This window comes from Rana temporaria, chromosome 9, assembly GCF_905171775.1.
Source record: "Rana temporaria chromosome 9, aRanTem1.1, whole genome shotgun sequence".
Classification (NCBI taxonomy): domain Eukaryota; kingdom Metazoa; phylum Chordata; class Amphibia; order Anura; family Ranidae; genus Rana; species Rana temporaria.
Window position 1 is genome coordinate 138,842,295 of NC_053497.1, and position 24,114 is coordinate 138,866,408.

Here is a 24,114-nt window from a genome sequence, read left to right on the forward strand (position 1 = left end):
AAAACATGGTCTTGTCATTAAGGGGGTACATTTTCCAAAGGTGAAGTGGTTAAAGAGGAGGAAAGCAATAAAAATGTGGTTCAATCAAGTATTTTTCTACCCTCAACTACAAGTATAAACAAGCCCTATAGAATTCCAGGATAACAGAAAAAAACTGACAGGGGCTCTAATCCTGCCCGACTGCAGAAAAGTTTTGGCAGAACATACACCTCAGGTAAGCCCCTGGCCCTAATCCTCCTGCAGCTGTTTGTAATAATTTCTTCCGTCCAGTAGATGGCGATCAAAGACCAGAACACGTCGCCAGTAATCAACATGGTCGCCGCCAACGCCGTTCACACTCCTGTTTTTTTTCCCCCTTACCAAATATGGCCGCCCTTCAAGCAATTTCTGCCACCTCCAACATGGCTGCGGGCGGATATCCGTTCTGGCCAAGATGGCGGCGCCCATATCCTAAGAAACGTGAGAGAGAATGGCGGTGGATATCAGGTTGGCGGTGGCCCGGAAACGGGTGGCTGAGGTAGTGACAGCGGACAATGCCCCTCACCTGTTGGCCCCGGGGGACACCATTACCACAGACTCCAGCTTCATGAGGTGAGGGGGATTGGCGTGCCTTGGGTGACAGGAGGACATGGAACAGATATAAGAAGAGTATAGATACAACACAGCGTATATAACGTACAGCGCAGCATATACAGAAGAGTATATAACGTACAGCGCAGCATATACAGCAGAGTATATAACATACAGCGCAGCGTATACAGCAGAGTATATAACGTACAGCGCAGCGTATACAGCAGAGTATATAACGTACAGCGTATACAGCAGAGTATATAACGTACAGCGCAGCGTATACAGCAGAGTATATAACGTACAGCGTATACAGCAGAGTATATAACGTACAGCGCAGTGTATACAGCAGAGTATGTAACGTACAGCACAGCGTATGCCAGGGCTTGACAAATTTGGAGCCAGCTAGAAAAGTTAGGAGCCAGTCTTTTAAATCAGATGTCCAGCGCCCAGAACTGCATGTCCGATGCCTCAGGCAATAAGAATTTCTTGGGCATGGTTCCAAGCGAAAAAATACCAAAAAGTAAAAAATAAATAAAAATAAGGCTGCTCTTATGGGCATTGAAAGGTGGTGCTGATTTGCCTTATTGATTGGCACTGACAGGTGGCACTGATGAGGCTGCGCTGATAAGCTGCACTGATGGGCACTGACAGGCGATACTGATGAGATTGTGCTGATAAGCTGCACTGATTAGATGCCACTGATGGGCAATGATAGGCTGCACTGATCAGGCCACGAAGATTTGCACTGATAAGGTGGCATTGAGGGTTACTGACAGGTGGCACTTATGGGCACTGACGGGCTGCACTAATCAGGCTGCGCAGATGGGCACTGACAGGTGGCACTAATGGGCACTGATGAGCATTGATAGGCTGCTCTGATGGGCGCTGACAGGTGGCACTCACTGATGGGCACTGTTAGGTGACGTTGATGATGCTGCGCTAATAAGCACTGATGGGCTGTACTGATAGGCAGCACTGACAGATGGCACTGATGAGGTGGCTCTGACTGTGGCATCGCTAGGGTTGGTGTCACCTAGTGCGGAAAAAATTGGTGTCAACCCCCCCCCCCCTCCACCAACTATGGCCCCCCCCCCTCAGTACAGACCCTCCACTAACTATAGATCCCCCTCACTAAGAACACACCCCCCCCTTGCTCAGTACAGACCACCCTTCGTTAGTATAAACTAGGGTTGTCCCGATACTACTTTAAGACCGAGTACAAGTACCAATACTTTTTTTCAAGTACTCACCGATACTTTTTTTTTAAATGTCATGTGACAGTTTCTCAAAGCACAATACAGATTAGGTGACATTTATGGGCACTGATGGGCTGGCATTTAAATGCCATTAGGGAAGGCTGCCTGCAACGCCCACCCTGGTACTCCTTGCAATTGATTGCATAAAAGCAGCAGCAGCCATCTTGTTACACCCAGTCAAAACTATATGGGCTGGGTGTAACAAGATGTCCGCCGCTGGCATACTGTGGCCGAGTGCATGGTGTACCAACACGGAGCGTCACTTCCGCGACCGAATGTGACGCTCCGGTCGCCGATCCCAAATAATGATGTGGCTGCCGGGCTGCGCCCTGAACTCTGCTCTCCCTGCCAGCCCTCCGCTCCGTCTGCTTACTCGGCCAGGTATCGTCTAAGGCATCGGGAGCATTTGTGCGAGTACAAGTACTAGCGCAAATGCTCGGTATCGGGACAACCCTAGTATAAACCCCCTTCCTCAGTACAGACAATCCCATCAGTGTAGAATCCCCCCTCTTAGTGCAGACCCCTGCAGTATAGACCCCCTCCATCAGTACAGACCCCCCATTAGTCTAAAACAGGGCTCGACAAATCCCGGGCGCCAGGTCGCCATGGCGACTAGAAATAGTGTCCTGGCGACTTGGCTTGGAAGGTGGGCAAAAAATCTATATATTTTTATTTGTTGTGAGCTGGCGCCATCTGGTGGTGAGCGTTGGTATTACAAGTTAAGCATTACAAGTTAAACACCAATTCTAATGTCATTTTTCACTGCCATCTTCTTCCCTCTAATTAGAACCCCCAAACATTATATATATTTTTTATCCTAACACCCTAGAGAATAAAATAGCGATCGTTGCAATACTTTCTGTCACGCCGTATTTGCGCAGCGATCTTGCAAGCGCACTTTTTTGGGAAGAAATTACACTTTTTTTAATTAAAAAATAAGACCACAGTAAAGTTATCCCCATTTTTTTTTATATTATGAAAGATAATGTTACGCCGAGTAAATTCATACCCAACATGTTGCGCTTCAAAATTGCGTGCGCTCGTGGAATGCCGACAAACTTTTACCCTTTAAAATCTTCATAGGCGACGTTTAAAAAAATCTACATGTTTTGAGTTACAGTGGAGGTCTAAGGCTAGAATTATTGCTCTCGCTCTACCAATCGCGGCGATACCTCACATGTGTGGTTTGAACACCGTTTACATATGCGGGCGCTGCTCAGGTATGTGTTCGCTTCTGCGCGCAAGCTCGTCGGGACGGGGTGCGTTTGCTGGCTCCTAGATTCCAAGCAAATTTGTCAAACCCTGGTCTAAAATCCCCTTTAGTGCAGACCCCCCATTAAGTATAGAATCCCCCTTAGTGCGAACCCCCACAGCAGTATAGAATCCCCCTTAGTACAGACCCCTGCAGTATACACACCCTTTAGTACAGACCCCAGAAGTATAGACACACCCTTAGTGCAGACACCCATCACTATAGAATCCCTCTTAGTACAGATCCCTGAAGTATAGACCCCCCATCAGTATAGAATCCCCCTTAGTACAGACCCCGCAGTATACACAGACCCCTGCAGTATAGACACCCCCTTAGTGCAGACCCCCCCCCCATCAGCTTAGGCACCCCGCCGCACATGTCAATCTACTTAATAGAGTGTACAGTACAGACCTCAGAACAGCGCTGCCGCATACACACAGCGGTGTGTGTCCCTTGGGCTCCTCACTGAATGCAAACAGAGAGGAGGAGGTGCCGGCGGCTTCAGTCCGACTCTGCTCCACTGACACAGAGCGAGGGTTCGCAAATTGGAGTGTGTATCCCGCTCCAGCAGGCCGCAAAGCCGCAGCCTCAATTATCGGCCAGCCCGACGCTAGTCCGTGGGAAGATCCGACCACTGCTGCGGTGTAATCCAGGCGCCAGGATGCAATTTTCAGTCACCATTGCGACCGGGTTTTGTCGAGCCCTGGCGTATACAGCAGAGTATATAACGTGCAGCAAGTACAGTGCAGCGTATACAGCACAGTATATAACGTAGGTTAAGTCAGGGTTCGACAAAATCCGGGCGCTCGTTCGCAATTGCGACTAGAATTAGCGACCTGGCGCTCGGCGAAGCTTAGGCCTGCAGAAGGCCGCAAAGCCGCAGCCTGAATTACCGGCCGGCGCAACCCGACGCGATCGTGAGGTGGGGGCGCACGGAGACACAGGATACCCCATCCTGTGTCTCCCCCACTTCCCCCGCCGGCCTGTAATTAAGGCCGTGGCTTTGCGGCCTTCTGCAGGCCTAGGCTTCCTCCTGTGATCTGGCGCCATCTTGTGGTGGCCGTTGGCATGACAAGTAAACCAGCAATTCTAATGAATGAATGAATGAATGAAAAATTTATATAGCGCGGCACATGCGAACTGAATCGCTTCTGGGCGCTAGTTGTTTGTGTCTCATGCCTTCAGAAAAGCAGGGTTTTGATCTGCCTTCTGAAAGACAGGTGGTTTTGCTCCAACCGAATGCTGGTTGGTAAAGCATTCCAAAGCCTGGGGCCCTGGAAAGCAAACCTTCTTTCTCCTTTGGACTTGTATTTGGTTTTAGGAACCTTGACCAAATTTTGGTCGGTGGATCGCAGAATGCGGTTGCAATTGTGCGTTTTGATCTTGTCGCATAGATATCTAGGAGCCTTCCCATGGATGCACTTATGTGTCAGGCAGAGTGCTTTAAATGCAATTCTGTCTTTCACTGGCAACCAGTGAAGGGATCTCAGCGAAGGTGAGATTGATTCCCAAGATTTTTTCCCAGTCACAAGTCTTGCGGCCGTATTCTGTACGACTTGAAGACGAGCGATTTGGTACTTGGGGAGCCCGAGGTAAAGGGCATTTGCATAGTCCAGTCTGGAATTCACGATTGTTCCCACCACGACTGCTATGTCTTCTTTGGGAATAAATGGAATAAGTCTGCGTAGTAGGCGCATCAAATGGTGCGTCCCGCTGACTACTGACCCTATTTGTGCGTCCATTGTCATGAAGGTGTCAAACGTGACTCCTAGACTTTTGACTTTGGAGCTAGGGGAGATGGTCTGACCCAGGATGGGCGAAGGTGTCCAGTTTGTTGTCGGTTGTCTCTTCCGACTGGCATTGAACATAAAAAGTTCTGTTTTAGCGCTATTGAGTTTGAGATAACTCTTAGTCATCCAGTTTTCTATTGAAGAGAGACATTTCTCTAATCTGAGATGATGATCCTTTTTTTGGCAGATGCGAAAATACAACTGCGTGTCGTCTGCATAAGAGTGATAGAGTAGTTCTTGGCTACTGATAATATCAAAGAGAGGACGAAGATAGATATTAAACAGCACCGGTGATAGGGGGGATCCTTGGGGGACCCCACATGGCACCGTGCGTTTTTCTGACGTGAAAGATCCCAGTTTCACTGTTTGTGATCGGTTTCCAAGAAAAGAGGAGAACCATGGTAAGGCATCTTCTGAGACTCCGGCGACTTCTGTTAGTCGTCTCAGTAGCAATTTATGGTCTACTGTGTCAAAGGCTGCGCTTAGGTCCAGCAGAACCAGGAGACACGATTCTCCTTCGTCTGCGGCCTCGAGCGCATCATCCCATATTTTCAGTAAGGCCGTTTCTGTCCCGTGTCCGGGACGGAACCCGGATTGAAATGGATCGAGTAGGTTGTGGGTATCCAGATGCTGTTGCAGCTGATTTACCACCACTTTCTCCATTATCTTGGACAGAGCATTTAGACCTGTTATGGGACGGCGGTGAGTTGGGTCCATAGGATCCAAATTAGGTTTTTTCAAGATCGGCAGGATTGTGCCCTCTTTCAGCAGGGAAGGCACTATGCCTTCCTTAAATGACTGATTTATAAGCTGTGTGATCGGAGGCGCCAGGATGTCGGCACATTCCTTCAGTAGCTTGGTGGGAATGATGTCATTGGGTGCTGTGCTGTTGCGCAGCGCACCAATGAATTTTTTTGTGGTATCAATGGAGATGGGTTCCAAAGTGAACTTAGTTGATTGTAGAGGCGTTCCGTCGGTGTTTTGATTGAAGAGGGGACTGAGTGGAGTGTTGTTTTGCCGAATACTTACCCGAATTTTTTCAATTTTGTTGATGAAGAAATCCGATAGTTCATTGCAGAACTCTTGGGTGTCTGAAGTGGGGACTTCAAGACATCCCGGATTCATGGTCTGGGTGACCATCCTGAAGAGTTCACGTGGGCGATTCATTGCGCTGTTAATCACCGTGGAAAAGTGAAGTTTTTTGGCTTTGAAAATTTCCTTGTGATATCGTGTAGTTACTGCTTTGTAGAAGTTGAGGCGGTCTTCTGAAGGACTTCTAATCCAGGCGGCTTCCGCCCTTCTGCGCTCTTGCTTCAATAGCGACAGCTGGTTATTGAACCAGCTGGACTTTTTTGCCCGGCTGCGGACTTTGCGCTTTGGTGCTGCTAAGTCGGCTGACTGTAACAGAGCTGCATTTATGGCATCCAATGTATCTGAGGCTGCTAGCTGAGGAGGAATAGCCCCAATTCGGTTTCCCAGGGTAGATCTGAAGAGTTCCGAGTGGAGCTTCCTCTGAGATCTAGCCCAGTGTATTGTCACCGGCTTGGGTACTTTCATGACTAGTGGAATTCTGGGAATTATGAAGCTAATTGCATGGTGGTCTGTCCATGGCAAAGGTTCAATACCCAGAATGTTTATTTTCAGATTTTGTCTGAAAATTAGGTCGAGTGTGTGACCTGAAGCATGCGTGGGTCCGCATATGAGTTGCTGAAGTCCTATCCCTTCCAGGTGGTCGATGCAGGCCTCCGCGATGGGATCCTGTGAGGAGTTGGCCCACAGATTGAAATCCCCGAGCAGCAAAAGATGATTGCTGTTAAGGGAGTAAGTGGATATGAACTCCGTTAATGCTGAAATCAAATGCGATTTGGGCCCAGGGGGCCTATAGCAGAGGAGAATGTGAACGGTCTCCTGAGAGTGAGCTTGAAGTTGAAGCGTAAGGGTTTCCATAAAAGGTAGAGGATTTTGAAGGACCGGTTTAGCGATTGCAATATGAGACTTATGAATCACCGCCAGGCCTCCTCCTCTTTGCCCTATTCTATTTTCCGTTAGGATACGATAATTTGCTGGTACCAGTTCTCCGAGAATGGTGTTGCAATCGTCTGACAGCCAACTTTCTGTAATGAAGAGGCAGTCTAGGTCGTTTTGTAGTAAGAAATCATGGATTTCTGATCGGTGTTTAACTGCTGATCTAGTGTTAAGCAACGCACATGATATGTGCTTGAGCTGTGTTGAATGGTTGAAATTTTTGATGATCGATCGTCGATCGATTCTCAAAAGTTGATCTGATTTTAAGGCTTTTTTGGTGACGGCGGGTAATATTGTTGCGAATTGTCTCAGACCCCAAATGGTTTCCGCAGAGTATCGCAATTTAACCATTGTTGCCAGTCACCGTGGGCGGGGGTGCGGGTGTTCGGTGAGAGAGGATTCACAGAATCCTCGCTCTCAGCAATCCTTGGTCCAGAGGAAGGCAAAAAAAACCCTGGGCAAGCTGGCCAATGTGCTGCGGCAGGGAAAAAAAATTCCTTCCTGATCCCTAAAGGCGATTGGCTCAAGCCCTGGATCAAAGACCGCTGAACTTAATGAGGGGAAAAAAAGGGGGGGGGGATGCTGGGTGTCACTGTTGCTGGGGTGCACCAAGATGGCCGCCAGGCAAAGACACAGGACCCAGGCTGGGGGGGCAACCAGGTTGGTAAGAAAATGAATCCACCGATCTGGTTGCTAAGCAGGGGGGTGGAGGGGACCTCTGGGGGTGCAGGGGCTATAATCAGAAAGACCTGCACTATTGGTGGCAGGCGCAGGGAGAAAACGGTCGGAGCGCCGGTAGGCCGCGGCTGAAGCCGCGGACTTTCCTGAGGCGCGGCGGCCGCGGAAGGTGGCAGGCTGGCGCGGGCGTGTAAAAAACGCCGAAAAGCGCCGAAAATACACCCAGGTGGGGTGTCTAGGGGCCACCACAATCGTGGGTGGCCGTGCGAGTGGGGATGCCGAGCCCAAGAGGGGAATAGAGAGCCGCAGTGAGGGGTCTGAGTGACGGCTGCCCTGAGAAGGACGGCCGTCAGTGGTTCCCCACGATGGTAGGCCCTGAGAGGCAGGGTCTTACCTGCGGCGAATGAAGGAGTCCACGAGGAGAGAAGAGAGCTGGATTCCTGGTTCCTAGTAGTTCCTAGTAGCTGTTCCCTGTGCAGGACAGGTAATGGTAGTCTGACTAGTAGCTGACTGCCAGGTCTGGGTGGGAGCAGGCTCGTAACGGAAGGTCCGAAGCACCCTACTCCACCTCTGACACTGACTGACTGACTGACTGACTGACAAATGGAGCTTCCCCAGTGTTTTCACTGCCATCTTCCCTCTAATTAGAGCCCCCAAACATTATATATATTTTATTCGAACACCCTAGAGAATAAAATGGCGGTCATTGCAATACTTTCTGTCACACTGTATTTGCGCAGCGCTCTTACAAGCGTACTTTTTTTAATAAAAAATTAATGGTTCACAAAACTCCTAACCCCGATGCTGGACTTGCTAAAGATGCAGGGGGTGTCAATCTCATTGTACCTCAATACCTTTGCTTGGGAAGCAGTCTGTTCCAGATTTTCTTTGATACATTCTGCAGGAGGAAATTTTATTTGGATTGAAGCCTGTTCCCTACATACAGTCCTACTCCAGGCCTTTTGTAGAGGATCATTCTCTCTGTCTACAACTTGAAGATCCAGGCATTGGTTTGCTGGAAGTCTCGGTTCCCAGGGTGTCGTTGCAGAGCTAAAATTGGTGGTTGATGGTTCAGAATCTGGAGAAGGTGAAATCCTTCCTTTTCAGTTTTTTGGAACATAATAACCACTGATGCCAGTCTCTCCAGTTGGTTTGAAGGTGGCTACAGTTCAGTGGACTTGGTCTCCACAGGAGAGGATACTGCCCATCAGTATCTAGAAACATTGTGCCAGTACACCTTGCTCTGGATTATGGGACAAACCAGTTGTAGGTTGAATCCGGGAATGTGTCTGTAGTGGCATATATATCAACCATCAGGGTGGCACCAGAGGTTATTCGGCTCAGGAAGATGAACCACATTCTGTCTGGGACAGCACAACAAATGCTGTCTCTATTGCCAGTACATATTCGGTATGGGTATAGAATAGTGGCAAGAGGTTTCTGCATCCTGAGATGTTTTTTTGGCAACTGGCCAATGTTGGGGAACTCTGCAGGTGGTTCTACAAGATTACAAGTTGGGATAGCTTGTTTCCAGGATAAGAGTTCCCCTGGCAATAGTGGTGGATGCACTGGTAACACCTTCTCACTAATTGACGCTTTCCCTCTTTTTCGACTACTACCAAATCTTTTGGGAAGAATCCGGAAAGTGGTAACTCTGTTAGTGTTGGCTGAATTAGTCCAGGAGGGCTTGGTACACTGACGTAGTGAGTCTTGCAGGGGTTGCTCCTTGGACACTTCCAGTCCAGCGGGACCTAATGGTCTTGAGTCCTGTATCTCTGCACTGTTAAGCCCCTGGAAGCCAACTTCGGGGAACTTCAATTACAGGACTTGGAAATATTTAATGGCTGGTGGGAAGCCAGGAAGTAGCACCCGCAGATATGTGAGGGGGAGTTTCTTTCCTTTCTCCAATCAGGAAGAAGATTGGCCTTAAGTCCCTATACATTTTTCTCCAAAAGCCGTTTTCTCATTCCTTGGTTCATACTGCAGACTTTTCTGCCTGTCAGGCCACTCTTGTGTCCTTCGGACTGGAATTTGCTTTTGTCTGTCCTTGCAGAGGCCACTTTTTGAACAAATTGGGAGACTCTTAAGCTGCGTACACACGACCGTTATTCTTGTCATGGGGAAAAAAACAAAGTTTTTCTCAACGTGATTCCTCTCAAGCCTGCCTTGCATACACACGATCGTGAAAAAAAAATGCTTGAGCAAAGCGCAGTGATGGACAACACGTACAACGGCACTATAAAGGGGAACTTCCATTTGAAAGGCGCCACCCTTTGGGCTGCTTTTGCTAATTTCCCTATCTCATAACTTGCTTCTGAGCATGCATGTTTTTTTCCCCCTCGTTAAAGTGTGCACAAGACCGTTTTTGGTTGCTTTCACTTCATCAAGTTCTTGGTCTCTCATCATAAGATCATGTTGTGTCCCTCATCCATCTTCATTGCCTAAGGTGGTTTCTAGTTTTCGCTTGAATCAGGACGATGTCTTGCCTTCTTTTCTGATCCTCAATTGGCAGGAGTAAGATCACTGCATACTCTGGAGGTAGTTCAGGCGGTCAGGATTACTTTGTCAGCACAGGTCTGAAATTCTGGTTTGTGTTGCCAGTAGAGCCCAGGAAGGGCAGGAGGCATCAAAGTTAACTATTTTCATTGGATCCGCCAGTTAATTGTTTGAACCTATGGCTTGAGGCCGGGTTCACACTAGTCCGAGAAACGCTCCGACATTGGGAGCTCATGTCGCATGACGTGTGAAAATTAATGTTTCCCTATGGGAGCCGTCTTAACTGGTCTGACACATGTCGGAGCGACTTTGTAAATGCTCCCTGTACTACTTTGGTCTGACTTTGATCCTACTTCATTCCATTGTATCTCATGGAAGTAGGATCAAAGTCGGATTGCAGTCTTGCACGCTCCGACTTTGGCATGCGACTTGTACTCTGCTGATCTTGAGGGGGAACTCCGCGCAAAATTTTAACAAAAAAAACAGCATGGGTTCCCCTCCAAGAGCATACCAGGCCCATGGGTCTGGTGCGGATTGAAGGGGGAACCCCCTATGCCGAAAAAACGGCATGGGGGTCCCCCCAAAATCCATACCTGACCCGTATCCGTGCAGCAGCCCGGCCGGTCAGGAAAGGGGGTGGGGACAAGCGAGCGCCCCCCCTCCTTAACCGTGCCAGGCCACATGCCCTCAACATGGGAAGGTAGGTGCTCTGGGGCAGGGGGGCACCCTGCCCCCTTGTTGATGAGGACAGGCCCTCTTCCCGACAACCCTGGCCGTTGGTTGTCGGGGTCTGCGGGCGAGGGCTTATCGGAATCTGGGAGCCCCCTTTAACAAGGGGGCCCCCAGATACCGGCCCCCACCCTAGGGGAATGAGTATGGGGTACATCGTACCCCTACCCATTCACCGGGAGGAAAAGTGTCAAAAAAAATAAACACACTACACAGGTTTTTAAAATATATTTTATTAGTCAGCTCCGGGGGTCTTCTTCCGACTTCTCCGCTCACCCGGGGTCTTCTTCTGACTTCGGGGGTCTTCTGTCTTCTCCCCGCTCCCCGGTTCTTCTCCCGCTCTCCGGTGCCTTTTGCTGGGCTGCGCCGCCGCTGCTTTCTTCTTTGTAGCTCTTTTACTTCCTCCTTTAGTTGTATTTAGAATTACAATTGCCCTAGGGTGGTAATCAAACACCCCTTAATATAAAAGTGCCACATCCTTAATTATATAGGTATGTAGAAAAAGACAATAAGTCTTAGACTGAGAGAGATTGGACTTTGCAGGCACCAAAACTTAAGAATATAAATATTTTAATTTAGAAAATACAAAACTACAGATATACAAAACAATTGCTCTAAATAATAAGAAAAAAGGAAAAAAGTAGACAATGAAATACACAAAAGAGCTCAAATCCTATCACTTTCTGAAGACACCGCTATTAGCCACAGGGCTGGATGTACAGTAGAGAATACACTAGAAGCGCTGGGTGGCGTTGTAACTTCGAAAGATGGTACAGGATGAGTTCTGATTAAAATGGGGTTCAGCTCGACATGTTTCGCAACGTCGTCGTTTGCTTCCTCGTCACCTTTTTCTTCCCTCTTCTTTTCTTCCGGTGTTGACTCGACGCTCCCTCCCGCTGTAATGCCGGGTGCGTGACTCGCACCGATTTTATATATTTATATGTGACGTCACCACCCGGAGCATGCTGGGACTGTGAAGTCATAAGAGTCCTATATTAATCGCCACGCACCCAGCATTACAGCGGGAGGGAGCGTCGAGTCAACACCGGAAGAAGAAGGCGACGAGGAAGAAGACGGAGGAAGCCCGGGCTGGCCGCTGCCGCTAGTAAAAGAGCTACAAAGAAGAAAGCAGTGGCGGCGCAGCCCGGCAGAAGGCACCGGAGAGCGGGAGAAGAACCGGGGAGCGCGGAAAAGACAGAAGACCCCTGAAGTCAGAAGAAGACCCCGGGAGAGCGGAGAAGTCGGAAGAAGACCCCCGGAGCTGACTAATAAAATATTTAAAAAACCTGTGTAGTGTGTTTATTTTTTTTGACACTTTTCCTCCCGGTGAATGGGTAGGGGTACGATTTACCCCATACTCATTCACCTAGGGTGGGGGCCGGTATCACTGAGCAGCAAATGATATCACCTGTGATGTATTTCAGGTATCTTGCAAACTTGGCCTGTTAGTGAGCCCTGAAGACAGGGTTGATGACCACTGCTCTATTGAATTGAGATCAGTGCCCTTAATGGCACACCAAACACAGAAGCAAACACACATTTTGCCATGTAAAAAAACAAGTGGCAAATGCTACAAAACGCACAGTAAAAAACCCACAGGATGCAAAAATGTGTCATATGAGCCACTTGTAGCACAGCCCATTGAAAATAACAAACTGAAATGGAGAAGTGGAAAAGTATTGCACGAATAGTGAAAATGATAAACCAAAACTGGAAAAAATATGGTGAAGCTGCTACATATAAATATGACAAGTATTCTAATATAATGGTGGAGGTAATGTGGCGCTAAGCTTTTTGTGAAGTGAAAATGCACACAAAAAAGGAGGGAAACCATTCAAATAATCATTCAAATGAACCCTAAATAAAAAGTCCAACTTGTCCGTGATCATTCGGTGAAAAAATGAATATAATAGTCGGATGAAAATGTGAGGATTGAAACCAATCTAATCCCAACACAAAGTCCTGGAAAGAGGGATGGATGGGAAGTCCACAACAAGTAAATACCCTTACTGCAATTGTTGGACCCGTATGTCAGCGACAGCGGATCTTATAAGCATGGATGGCCGGAATGGTGTATAGCCCAGACAGTGAAACCCGGAATCTCCAGTGGGGAACTCCAAATGGACCTCGTGGCACTCCAACCGAACTGCAGCCCGGATGATGAAAGAAGACCGGAATCTCCAATTGAAACTTCTTCTTGGTGCCCCAACCAGACTGGAAGGGTAGGTGGCTGGATGGAATCGCCACACTGGCTGTGAACCCAGCACGGTATATAGAAAAAAAGGAGGGGGGGCTCCAGTAGTGTAGGTCAAAAACAAATGGGTTTATTTAAAACCTACATACAAATGATAAAGGTGATCACGTAAATAAAAAAAAAAAGGATGGGGGTGGGTTTGTAGCTTCTTCGGGACTATTGTTGCATGTAGGGCAGCCCATTCAGATGAAAGAGTTGCCCTATGCGTGATGAGTGACAATGCTCCAAAACAAAACACATGTGGGAATTTGAGTTCCTGCTACGTAGAGACGAGGCTTGACAGCTGAGTGTTTCCGTCCACTCCCTCCTATGTACTTGTATAAAGATGACCATGCACTATGCAATCTGATTGTACAATCTCTACAATTTTGTTTAGATTTACCAGCACTATGGATTAGGAGTACCCACCTATTTATTTGTTTACTCGGTATCCAATCAGACAGGCCCTTGCACTACAGAGTTAATGGTAGATTCTAAAATTGTACATTCAGATTAGTGTATATTGAGCTTTACAGAACCCAAGAACCCAGGACAGACATCTAATTTTTTCAGTACTACAGCTCTGCTCCACATAGGCTGTTATCTCCTCTCCTGCACCCTTCAAAATGCCAAATTAATCTTCTATGCAAGATTAACCAACTTCCCCACGTATATGTACTGTGCGAAATCGCATACCTGTACTAGATTTTGCTCATCTGGGTTTGCGGAACATGTGTGTGTGCTACCGGCAACCAGCTCTCGCTGTTATTGGACACAGCGGCAGCCAATCAGCGGGTCCAACCCGATGTTCGCTGGGACCCGCCGATTGTTCCCGAGAGAGGCAGAATGGCGGTCTGCCTATGTAAACAAGGCAGGTCACCGTTCTTTTAGTAGGGAAGACAGAGATCCTGTGTTTCTGCTAAGTGAGTACACCCCTAAGTGAAATTGTCCAAATTGGGCCCAATTAGCCATTTTCCCTCCATGGTGTCATGTGACTCGTTAGTGTTACAAGGTCTCAGGCCGGGTTCACACTGGTCCGACAAACGCTGCGACATTGGGAGCTCATGTAGCATGACGTTTGACAATCAATGTTTCCCTATGGGAGCCGTCTTAACTGGTCCGACACATGTCTGACTTTGAAAATGACTTTGAAAATGCTCCCTGTATTACTTTGGTCCGACTTTGATCCTACTTCACTCCATTAAAGTCGGAATGCCGTCTTGCATGATCCGACTTTGGCATGCGACTTGTGCTCTGCTAATCTTGAGGGGGAACTCCACGCCAAATTTTAAATAAAAAAACGGCATGGGTTCCCCCTCCAGGAGCATACCAGTCCCTTGTGTCTGGTACGGATTTAAAGGGGAACCCCTACACCGAAAAAACGGCATGGGGGTCCCCCCAAAATCCACACCAGACTCTTATCTGAGCACGCAGCCCGGCCAGTCAGGAGAGGCGGTGGGGACGAGCGGGGGGGGGGGGGGGTGGGTGCTTTGTGGCAGGGAGGCACCCTGTCCTCATGTTGATGAGGACGGGGCGTTTTCCCGACAACCCTGGCCATTGGTTGTCGGGGTCTGCGGGCGGGGGGCTTATCGGAATCTGGGAGCCCCCTTTAATAAGGGGGCCCCCAGATCCCAGCCCCCCACCCTATGTGAATGAGTATGGGGTACATCGTACCCATTCACCTGGGGGAAAAGTGTCAAGAAAAAAGTAATTTATTAGGCAGCTCCAGGGGTCTCTTCCAACTTCAGGGGTCTTCTTCTGACCCTGGGGGTCTCTTCCGACACTCTGCTCTCTTCTCCGGTGCTTTCTGCCAGACCCCTCCACTATCTTCTTGAAGCTTTTACTAGCGGGGGGCCTGGTCTTCTCCGCGGTCTTCTTCCCTCTTCTCTTGTCCCGATGTTGACTCAACGCTCTCCGGCTGTAATGCCGTGTGTGCGGTGCTCAACCATTTATATAGGCATGGGGCGTGGTCATCGAGTGATGTCACCCGGTGACACCGCCCGTATGATGTCACAGTCCCATCATGCCCCGGGACTGTGATGTCATACGGGCGGGGTCACCGGGTGACATCAAGATTCATATCAAACACAGTGCCTGGTATTGGCAGGGATCCAAGTCGGATCCCCGTTCATTGAAATTCGGACATATGTCGGCTTCAAGTCGCAGGGCAAGTCTGATCCAAAGTAGTACTAGTGTGGTGTCGCACCTGTGTGAACCCGGCCTCAGGTGTGAATGGGGAGCAGGTGTGTTAAATTAGGTGTTGTCGCACTTATTCTCTCATACTGGTCACTGGAAGTTCAACTTGGCACCTCATGGCAAAGAACTCTCCGAGGATCTGAAAAAAAGAATTGTTGCTCTACATAAAGAAAATAAGTTGGCAGATGGGACTTCATAGGCATAAGGGATATACATATATAAAAAATATACATTGTATTAGAGAGAACATACAAAATAGATCATAAAATTTCATTAGCTATTCATAAAAAAGCCTCAGAACAAAAATAACACACCACCTACAAACCAGATAAGGTATGATATACTTAAAGCGGTGTTTCACCCTAAAAACAACTTTCTAGCATCTCATTCAGCATAGTAGCGCGAGCTACAGTATGCCTTTATAATTTTTTTTTGCGCCGTACTCACTGTTATATCGCGTAGTAAAATTCCAGCCTCCCCGCGGGGAATGGGCGTTCCTATTCAGAGGGCTCCTAATTGACGGCCGGCTATGGCGCTTCACGAAAATAGCCAGAGTAGGTCTCGGCTCTTCCCGGCACTATACGGCGCCTGCGCACAGACATCGGAGCTGACTGCGCAGGCGCCGTGAAGAGCAAACACCTATTTCGGCTATTTCCGTGAAGCGTGATGTGCCATAGCCAGCCGTCAATCACGAGCCCCCTGAATAGGAACGCCCATTCCCCAGAAACTTTCGTAGGCGATTACACAGTGAGTACGGCGCCAAAAAAATATATAAAGGCATACTGTAGCTCACGCTACTATGCTGAATGAGATGCTAGAAAAAATTTTTTTTTTAGGGAGAACCCCCGCTTTAAAGATAAGGACACAAAGGTCACTTCCTACAGGTAGGTGTACTAGCATAGAAAGTATGGAAGGCCGTGTGTCATGCAGCTCGGTTCAACGTGTTGTGCGTATTCAAAAGACGCTTCAGGAGCTTATGGCCTATTGTTTTAGAGAACATGAGGTAAAAAGCAAACGGAGAACATGGTCAGCAACACAGCCAGAGTTACAGGGATTTATCCTCAGATGGCTTTAGAGCCAATCCACAGATACAAACTCTCACAGAGTTCTTAAATAGTTTGATTAAAACCCAGCCTCCCAAAAAAAAGACTTGATGCTAGAAAGTTATTGTGGAAATTGTGGAGTAATTAGGGGACTCCCACTAATTGTACATCTCATTTGTCAATATATAGCATTCCAGAGGAGGTATCATTATAGTTAAACGTCCCCCGTGCTTCTCCGTTTGGGATGAGTCTAGCACACAACTTCTTTTATAGCAGATTTAAGTTTTTTGTTTGTTAATTGACGTCTTCATTTTTTTCAGAGGTCATGGAACCTACATGGAAGAGGACAAGCTGTTGGCGTCCGTGGCTGGTGTGGTGGAGAAAGTAAACAAACTCATCTGTGTTCGACCTCCAAGGACCCGGTAGGTGCTTTAAAACCACTTGCAAAAACACACAAGAGGGCGCAGCTCCTTGTGCATTACCACAATTTATTAAATTCCAAATAACAGACTTGTAACTTATGCTATAGTCTTGGGCAGCAAGCCTACCATGATAACTTCAGATGGAAATTTAATGTATTTTGGGAGTGGTGCCCCTTACTCAAAACTTAGTGTTTGTAAACCCATTACAACTACTTTAACCTAGAGGTAAGCCTAGATAAAGGCTTGTAGGTGCAAGAAATATCTCCCAAACCTAAAAGGTCTAGGAGATATTTGCAGAAAATACAGGCACCGATGTCTACGGCGCATGCGCCGCCGCGATCGCCGTTGGGCACCCGCGATCGCTTGTTAGAGCGAGGACCGGAAGCTGTGTGTGTAAACACACAGCTCCCGGTCCTGTCAGGGGAGAAATGCCTAAACGTCTGTTCATACAATGTATGAACAGCGATCAGTCATTTCCCCTAGTGAGTCCACCCCCCCTACAGTTAGAACACACCCAGGAGACATACTTAACCCCTTCCTCGCCCCCTAGTGTTAACCCCTTCCCTACCAGTGGCATTTTTGTAGTAAAATCCAATGCATTTTTATAGCACTGATCGCTATAAAAATGCCAATGGTCCCAAAAATGTGTCCGAAGTGTCTGCCATAATGTCGCAGTACCGAAAATAAATCGCTGATCGCCGCCATTACTAGTAAAAAAAAAATATTAATAAAAATGCCATAAAACTACCCCCTATTTTGTAAACACTGTAACTTTTGCGCAAACAAATCAATAAACGCTTATTGCGATTTTTTTTTTTTATTTTTACGAAAAATATGTAGAAGAATACGTATCGGCCTAAACTGAGGAAAAAAAATGTTATTTTATATATTTTTGGGGGATGTTTATTATAGCAAAAAGTAAAAAAATATTTTTTTTCGAAATTGTCGCTCCTATTTTTGTTTATAGCGCAAAAACTAAAAACCGCAGAGGTGATCAAATACCACCAAAAGAAAGCTCTGTTTGTGGGGAAAAACAAGACGCCAATTTAGTTTGGGAGCCACGTCGCACGACCGCGCAATTGTCAGTTAAAGCTACGCAGTGCCGAATCGCAGAAAGTACTCTAGTCTTTGACCAGCAATATGGTCCGGGGGTTAAGTGGTTAAACACTACAGTAAAAAATTTAGAATTTGCACAAATTAAAACAAAGTCGCTCTGGTTTCCCTTTTAAGAAGGAAGTTTGCATGCTTGTTGGTGGAGCCTCTGCCCACAGCATCTGTCTCCCCTCCACAGTAATTAGTTTTCTAGCAGAAGATTTTTACAGAGCTGCCGAGAAGCACAGCTTGACTCTCTGTAATGCACTGTGCACATTCACAGGCCATTTACAAAAGCAGCCAGTGTGTCAGAGGTTTAGTACAGTTTGTAGCGAAATGACTGTGAGATTATGTAATGGTTTTGTGCATCAAGACTGAGGACTGACCTTCCTGTGCTGGAGATTTAGCAGATAACACACTAGGTGCGTTTTTTTTTTTTTACAGAAAACTGTTTTGTTAAAGATTTTGATTAGATTGCTTTTGGGAACTGGTCTAAAAGCAAAATTGGCTTTTTTTTTCTTTGAATGAGGAACTATTAAAGTAAAACCTAAAGTTCAATTTTTCTTCTCTCTCCTCCTTTGCTGCTGGATTGGTAAAGTTGGTGATGATAAAAGTGCCTTGTACAGATCCTGAACATAGGCTATAAGGAGGAAGGGATGTTTTTCATAACGTTTAGCCCACGGTCACATCGGCCTGTTTTGACATGTCAAATTGCCAGCAATGGCACCGTCCGAATAGGTGTGATGCTTTCTGTACTACTTTCGGCGACGATATGGGGGTGATTTGAATAGACCTTGTAACGGTCACCACCGTTTACGACCTTCCATCCCATCCACGACAGCTTATCGACACTCCAACCGTCCAACAGACATCAGACATCCCATTCCCCCAGAATCAAGACGAGACACACAGCTCTGTACTTGTTCCAAATGTAATGACAACTTTAATGGTTTCTTTCAGTCTTATATACAGTACAAGGCATTAAAGGAACAATCAACTCCCCACCCACACATCACACCGTGGGGGCTTCAATCACATTCTTTGAGCTAATTACTAATCATTCTAGACATGTCGGTGCCGGCCTATAATTATCAGGATCTAACATTTAATCACTGCACATTCCTTCATTAACAGCATAACAAACACAACACAATCACACACAATGATTTCTTCTTAATCCATATACCTAGACAGACGTTCTGTCTTTGCATACAGCTTGACCAAAAGGTATTCACACCTCTGAGCATCAATAGGCTTAAAGCAGTGTTATCACACAATGAAAGGTCTTCCAGAAGCAGACTCAATTAGCATGTCACTAGTCAGGGCTAATCATAGAAATGAGTCACTATTGACTGGTTGGGTCACAATTAACCAACATCTTTCAATATCTCAAAATCCTACAATATGAACTATCAGTGTTGTCCCCTGTCCTGTAATTTAGGACATCATTTCTCAGTCACCCTATGGCCCTATCGGCCATAAGGTGACCCTAGACATAAGACTCCTTGGTGACGCCGGTACAGGAGTACCCCTCATCCTTCCAAAGTCTCTGGGTGTCCCGGGTCATTCCGTTACAGACATCATTGCATGAACTCGCACAGATGTCTGTCAAATCACTCCGAAGTCAGACTTCATTTCCGGTGTGAAATCCAGCGAGTTCAGCTGAATGATTTCAAACCCGCCCTCAGTGTGAACGTGCGCTTAGTGGCATCCATGCTTGGAGTCGCTTGCTTTACATTCACTCGCTGGCTACTTTATTGGGTACATCTGTTCAATTTCTTGGTAACACAAATTGCTATTCAGTTTGCCAATGGCAGCAATTTAATGCATTTAGGCATCTAGATGTGGTGAAGATGACTTGCTGAAGTTCAAACTGAGCATCAAAATGGGGAAGAAAGGGGATTGAAGATGGCGTTGAACGTGGCATGACTGTTGGTGCCAGATGGGCCGGTCAAAGTATTTTAACTACTAGCAAACTGATCTACTTGGATTTTCATGCACCGCTATCTCTACGGTATACAGAGAATGGTCCTAAAAGAGAAAATATCCAGTGAGTGGCAGCTGTGCGGAACAAAAATGTTTTGTCGGAGGAGAATGGGCAGACTGGTACGAGTTGATAGAAAGGCAACAGTAACTCAAATAACTATTCGTTACAGAATACTGAACACTGAACAAAAATCTCTGAACACACAAAACACCAAACCTTGAAACAGATGAGCTACAGCAGCAGAAGACTACACCGTGTGCCACTCTTGTCCGCTAAGAACAGGAAACGATTCACACAAGCTCACCAAAATTGGACAATAGAAGATTGGGAAAACGTTGCCTGGTCTGATGAGTCTCGATTTCAGCTGCGACATTCAGATGGTAAGGTCAGAATTTGGCGTAAACAACATGAAAGTATGGATCCATCCTGCTTTGTATCAATGGTTCAGGCTGGTGGTGGTGTAATGTGCGGGGGAGATTTTCTTGGCACACTTTGGGCCCCTTAGTACCATTTGAGCATTGTTTAAACACCACGGCCTACCCGAGTATTGTTGCTGACCATGTCCATCCCTTTAGGACTACAGTGTGCCCATCTTCTGATGGCTCCTTCCAGCAGGATAATGTCACCATGTCACAAAGCTCAGATCATCTCACCACTGGACAATGAGGTCACTGTACTCCAATGACCTCCACAGTCACCAAATGGATGTGCAGCCGACAAATCTGCAGCAACTGTGATGCTATCATGTCACTATGGACCAAAATCTCCTAGGAATGTTTCCAACACCTTGCTTAATCTGGCATGAATAATAATAATGCAGTTCTGAAGGCATAAGGGGGTCCAACCCGGTACTAGCAAGTTTAGGTTTAAAACCAATACAGTCAAAGATGGGGTACTTCAGGACAACAGAATGCCCATGGATGTAGAGCCAAACAATTGATTTCCCAGATGCTGTGACACTCAGTCCAAGAACCATAATCTAAAGAAAGCCAATCATAATATTCTTAATGGAATATAATGTTTAAGGATCTGCTTAGAAGTAAACTTCACTAGAAAGCTTAACAACTGATGTACCTTTTAAGAGTTGACCAAGTATAATCGGGTCATTTGACAGACAAGAGAAGTCCTAATTGGTTGTAAAGGGCTTCATTCAAAACAGCGGCCCCAGTGTTCCCTTAGTGAAAATTTTCCAACAGAGGGATCCCTGAAGGCATCATGAAATAGGAAAAATCCCAATTCTATAAAAGAGAAGAAAAATAAGTTTGTCCAATAGGAAAACAAGTTTAAATTGTCCACAGGAGTAGGATCGATTTTTTTAAGAGACCTATCTCAATAGTAGTGGGTCAGTAAATACCTTGAATGATTTTAAGAGGCTCGGAGTATCCTGGAGTGTGGCGGCGTGCTTGCTCGCTTTAATCCTGAGTTGTGCCTGACATAGTGGCTGGGGCTGCCGTGCTTTAAATCGAACACCACGACTGACGTCAGCAACGACTTCGCCGTAGCGGGGACACGTGACTCACCGCGTCATCTCGTGATCCTCCCACTGTCACAGGTGTCTGCCAATGGAATGATCGACAGACGACGCATGCGCACATAGTGATGCATCGTCTGTCCATTCTAAACCCGCACGCCAAAGAGGCGCGCGCCACCATGTTGGATATGGGATAGAATCCCAAAAGGGCAGCAAGGTGCATTGAAAGGGCTGCTAACCCTCTTTTTCTTTTCTATATGCTTATATGGGATGAGGTTCTTTAATTTGAGTATCTGTATATTATCCACAAAATACCATCTTTGGATCCTAGTTTGATCTCGCCATAGCAATTACGCCAAGTAGCCATCACTGTACTGAGCCAACAATAAGAGGGTGAAGCATTCCATGCTTTGCAGCCATGTGTATACTTGCGGCTGGGGGGCAGGGAATGTAGAATCGCAGACGATTGCCCCTGTCAAGTGACGGCTTCCTGGTGGGCTTGCTCAGGTGAGTTCAGACTAGGATCCACAGATGCCCAGGCTTATACTTTTTTTGAAGGAGGTGGTATGAAGCCAACTGAAGGTTTTCACCTGTGCACTTATTTAAAGAAACCCAAGATCTGCCAATGTATATTCACTATTTGGGCTTTACATAAGGTGGTTGGAGTGCATGTTATGACGGCACTTTTTTAAGGTTACTTGCATGTAGTACTTTGTTTGGATTGTGCAGCCAACATTGATATGTTTTCATTTTGTAATATTGCATAAAAAAAAGCTTTTTTATATATTTATGGATGTTGGTGTTGTAAAATCTCTGTTGCTAGATAGGTGGTTTAGGTGATGTACTAATTTTATCCTTTAAAGCATAACTCCACTTTTGTTGTATCTTAGTGAAGACTTCTGGAATAATCCAGTAAGCCAATCACACAAGCAGGAAATTGTTTCTGGGGGGTGTTTGCTATATCTGTGTACAGAACACCTCCAGGTAGCCATAGTGCATTGCATTTTCTGAAAACTACAGCGCTGCAGATTGAAAAGGAAAGGCCATTTTTAATAACATTCAGTTACAATATTACTTGTGTTGCAATTGTATAGGATATATATATATATATATATATATATATATATATATATATATATATATATATATATATATATATATATATATATATATATATATATATATATATATATATATATATATATATATATATATATATATATATATATATATATATATATATATATATATTAGTTTTTGTAGTACAGTATAGAAAAAAAGTTGGCTGCTTGGGCAATCAATACTTTTTTATGTCCCCGTTTTTAAACTTCTAATGCAAAAATGAAGAAATATGGAAGCGGTCCTTTTTTGACTTCCTCCTGAAAATTTTGATTTCTTGGGAGTTGGGCTGATTTACAAGCTTTGGAGCTTTTGATTGACCCAGAGCAAGTATGCTGATTAGCCAGAGGAAAGTTATGCAAGTTTTCAAAAGTGCTCCGGGTTGGCCATTGCAATAGAGTATGGTAATGGAAGCTCCCTTGGTTTACGCAAAACGTGCTTTTGGCCCTACTTCTGCAGGTCACAGGAGTGTGCTCCAGTAAATGCTGAAGGGGCAGAGCAGAGAGCCAGTGACCAACTTCACTTAACTCTCCGCTCTCTGAAGACTGAGAACCTGGTAATCAGCGGTGTTTGATTGCTCAGTTCTCGGTGTACAGGTGGCGGGGACAGATTTTAGCATCGGCCCGATCCTGCATCCACCTAGGCGAGTATATAGGTTGTTTTTTTTTTTTTTTTTCTTCTTAATAAACCCCACCCTTCTCTTTCAATACCCTATAGGTCACTGACATTGAACAAGCATGGAGATCTGAAAAGTCATAGGTCCTTGTTTTGTTGTGACAGCCAGGCAGCTAGCATTGTCAGAAGCAGGCTAAGAATGAAACTTCATGTACTCATCTCTTCTCAACCAATCTTGGTTTGGACATTTTTATATTTATATTTAACTTGTGTTATTTTGTTTTCTAGATACAATGGAGAAGTTGGCGATATTGTTGTGGGAAGAATTACAGAGGTAAGTGCTGTCTTTGTGGCTGCCCATGCATTGGAGAGTGAACACTTTGCATCAGTGCATTTCACCCACTTGTTCCGAATGAGGGTGTTTTAATTTCTATTTCAGGGAAGCAATTCTCTTCCAGGTTAAGGGAGGTGTGGAGTTCCAAATATGCAAACATCTATTCTCTCCTCTGTACTGTGGCATCACTGTAATGTTGCTAAACCCGAGAACTGATGGCTCACATGACTACTGATCGCTTAGTTCTTGGTCAGCTCTTAGCAGAAGAATGGTGGCTGTCAGTCAGTGGGGAGGGGGTGGGTGCAGCTGGCTTCGCTCTCAGCCTTGCACTGAGATCTGGAGCCAGCTGTCAATTGGGTAGCTGGTAGAATCCCAGCGATATGGTCAGAGATCTTTCTCTGATCTAGACGGTCTCTGTGACCTCAGCTGACAGCGAGCCTTAGTCTGCTGTTGGCTGATTCTGGGTCAAAGGAGTGCAAACGCAAGTGCCCTCCTGTAACCCAGAACAATAGTATGGCTTAAAAAAAAAAGCTTTGGCCGTTATTTTCTTTTAAACATATACAATGTAACAATTGTAGCAGGTTTTTTATTGCAGGCCTTTAACCTCTGATTCATAGATATATAGATATATCTATCTATATATCTATCTATATATCTATCTATATATCTATCTATATATCTATCTATATATCTATCTATATATCTATCTATCTATCTGGTGCTCTCACTTTCTCAAATGGACCTAATCAATTAGGTCGGCAGTACCTCCCCCCTTTAAAAGGGGTCTTGGTAGCCACGGCTGGTCT

General features: G+C 46.0%; 1 protein-coding gene across 1 annotated transcript in view; it reads left to right on the forward strand.

Annotated features, from left to right (window-relative positions):
* The first annotated feature begins 403 nt into the window (after window positions 1-403).
* The window catches only part of EXOSC2 (exosome component 2), a 59,269-nt gene continuing 35,558 nt past the window's right edge, over window positions 404-24,114 (forward strand). Inside the window, exons 1-3 of the mRNA XM_040324658.1 lie at window positions 404-591; window positions 16,589-16,690; window positions 23,263-23,308. Of these exons, the coding sequence (XP_040180592.1) occupies window positions 470-591; window positions 16,589-16,690; window positions 23,263-23,308 (270 nt within the window). The 5' untranslated portion in view covers window positions 404-469. The remainder of the gene's footprint in view (window positions 592-16,588; window positions 16,691-23,262; window positions 23,309-24,114) is intronic.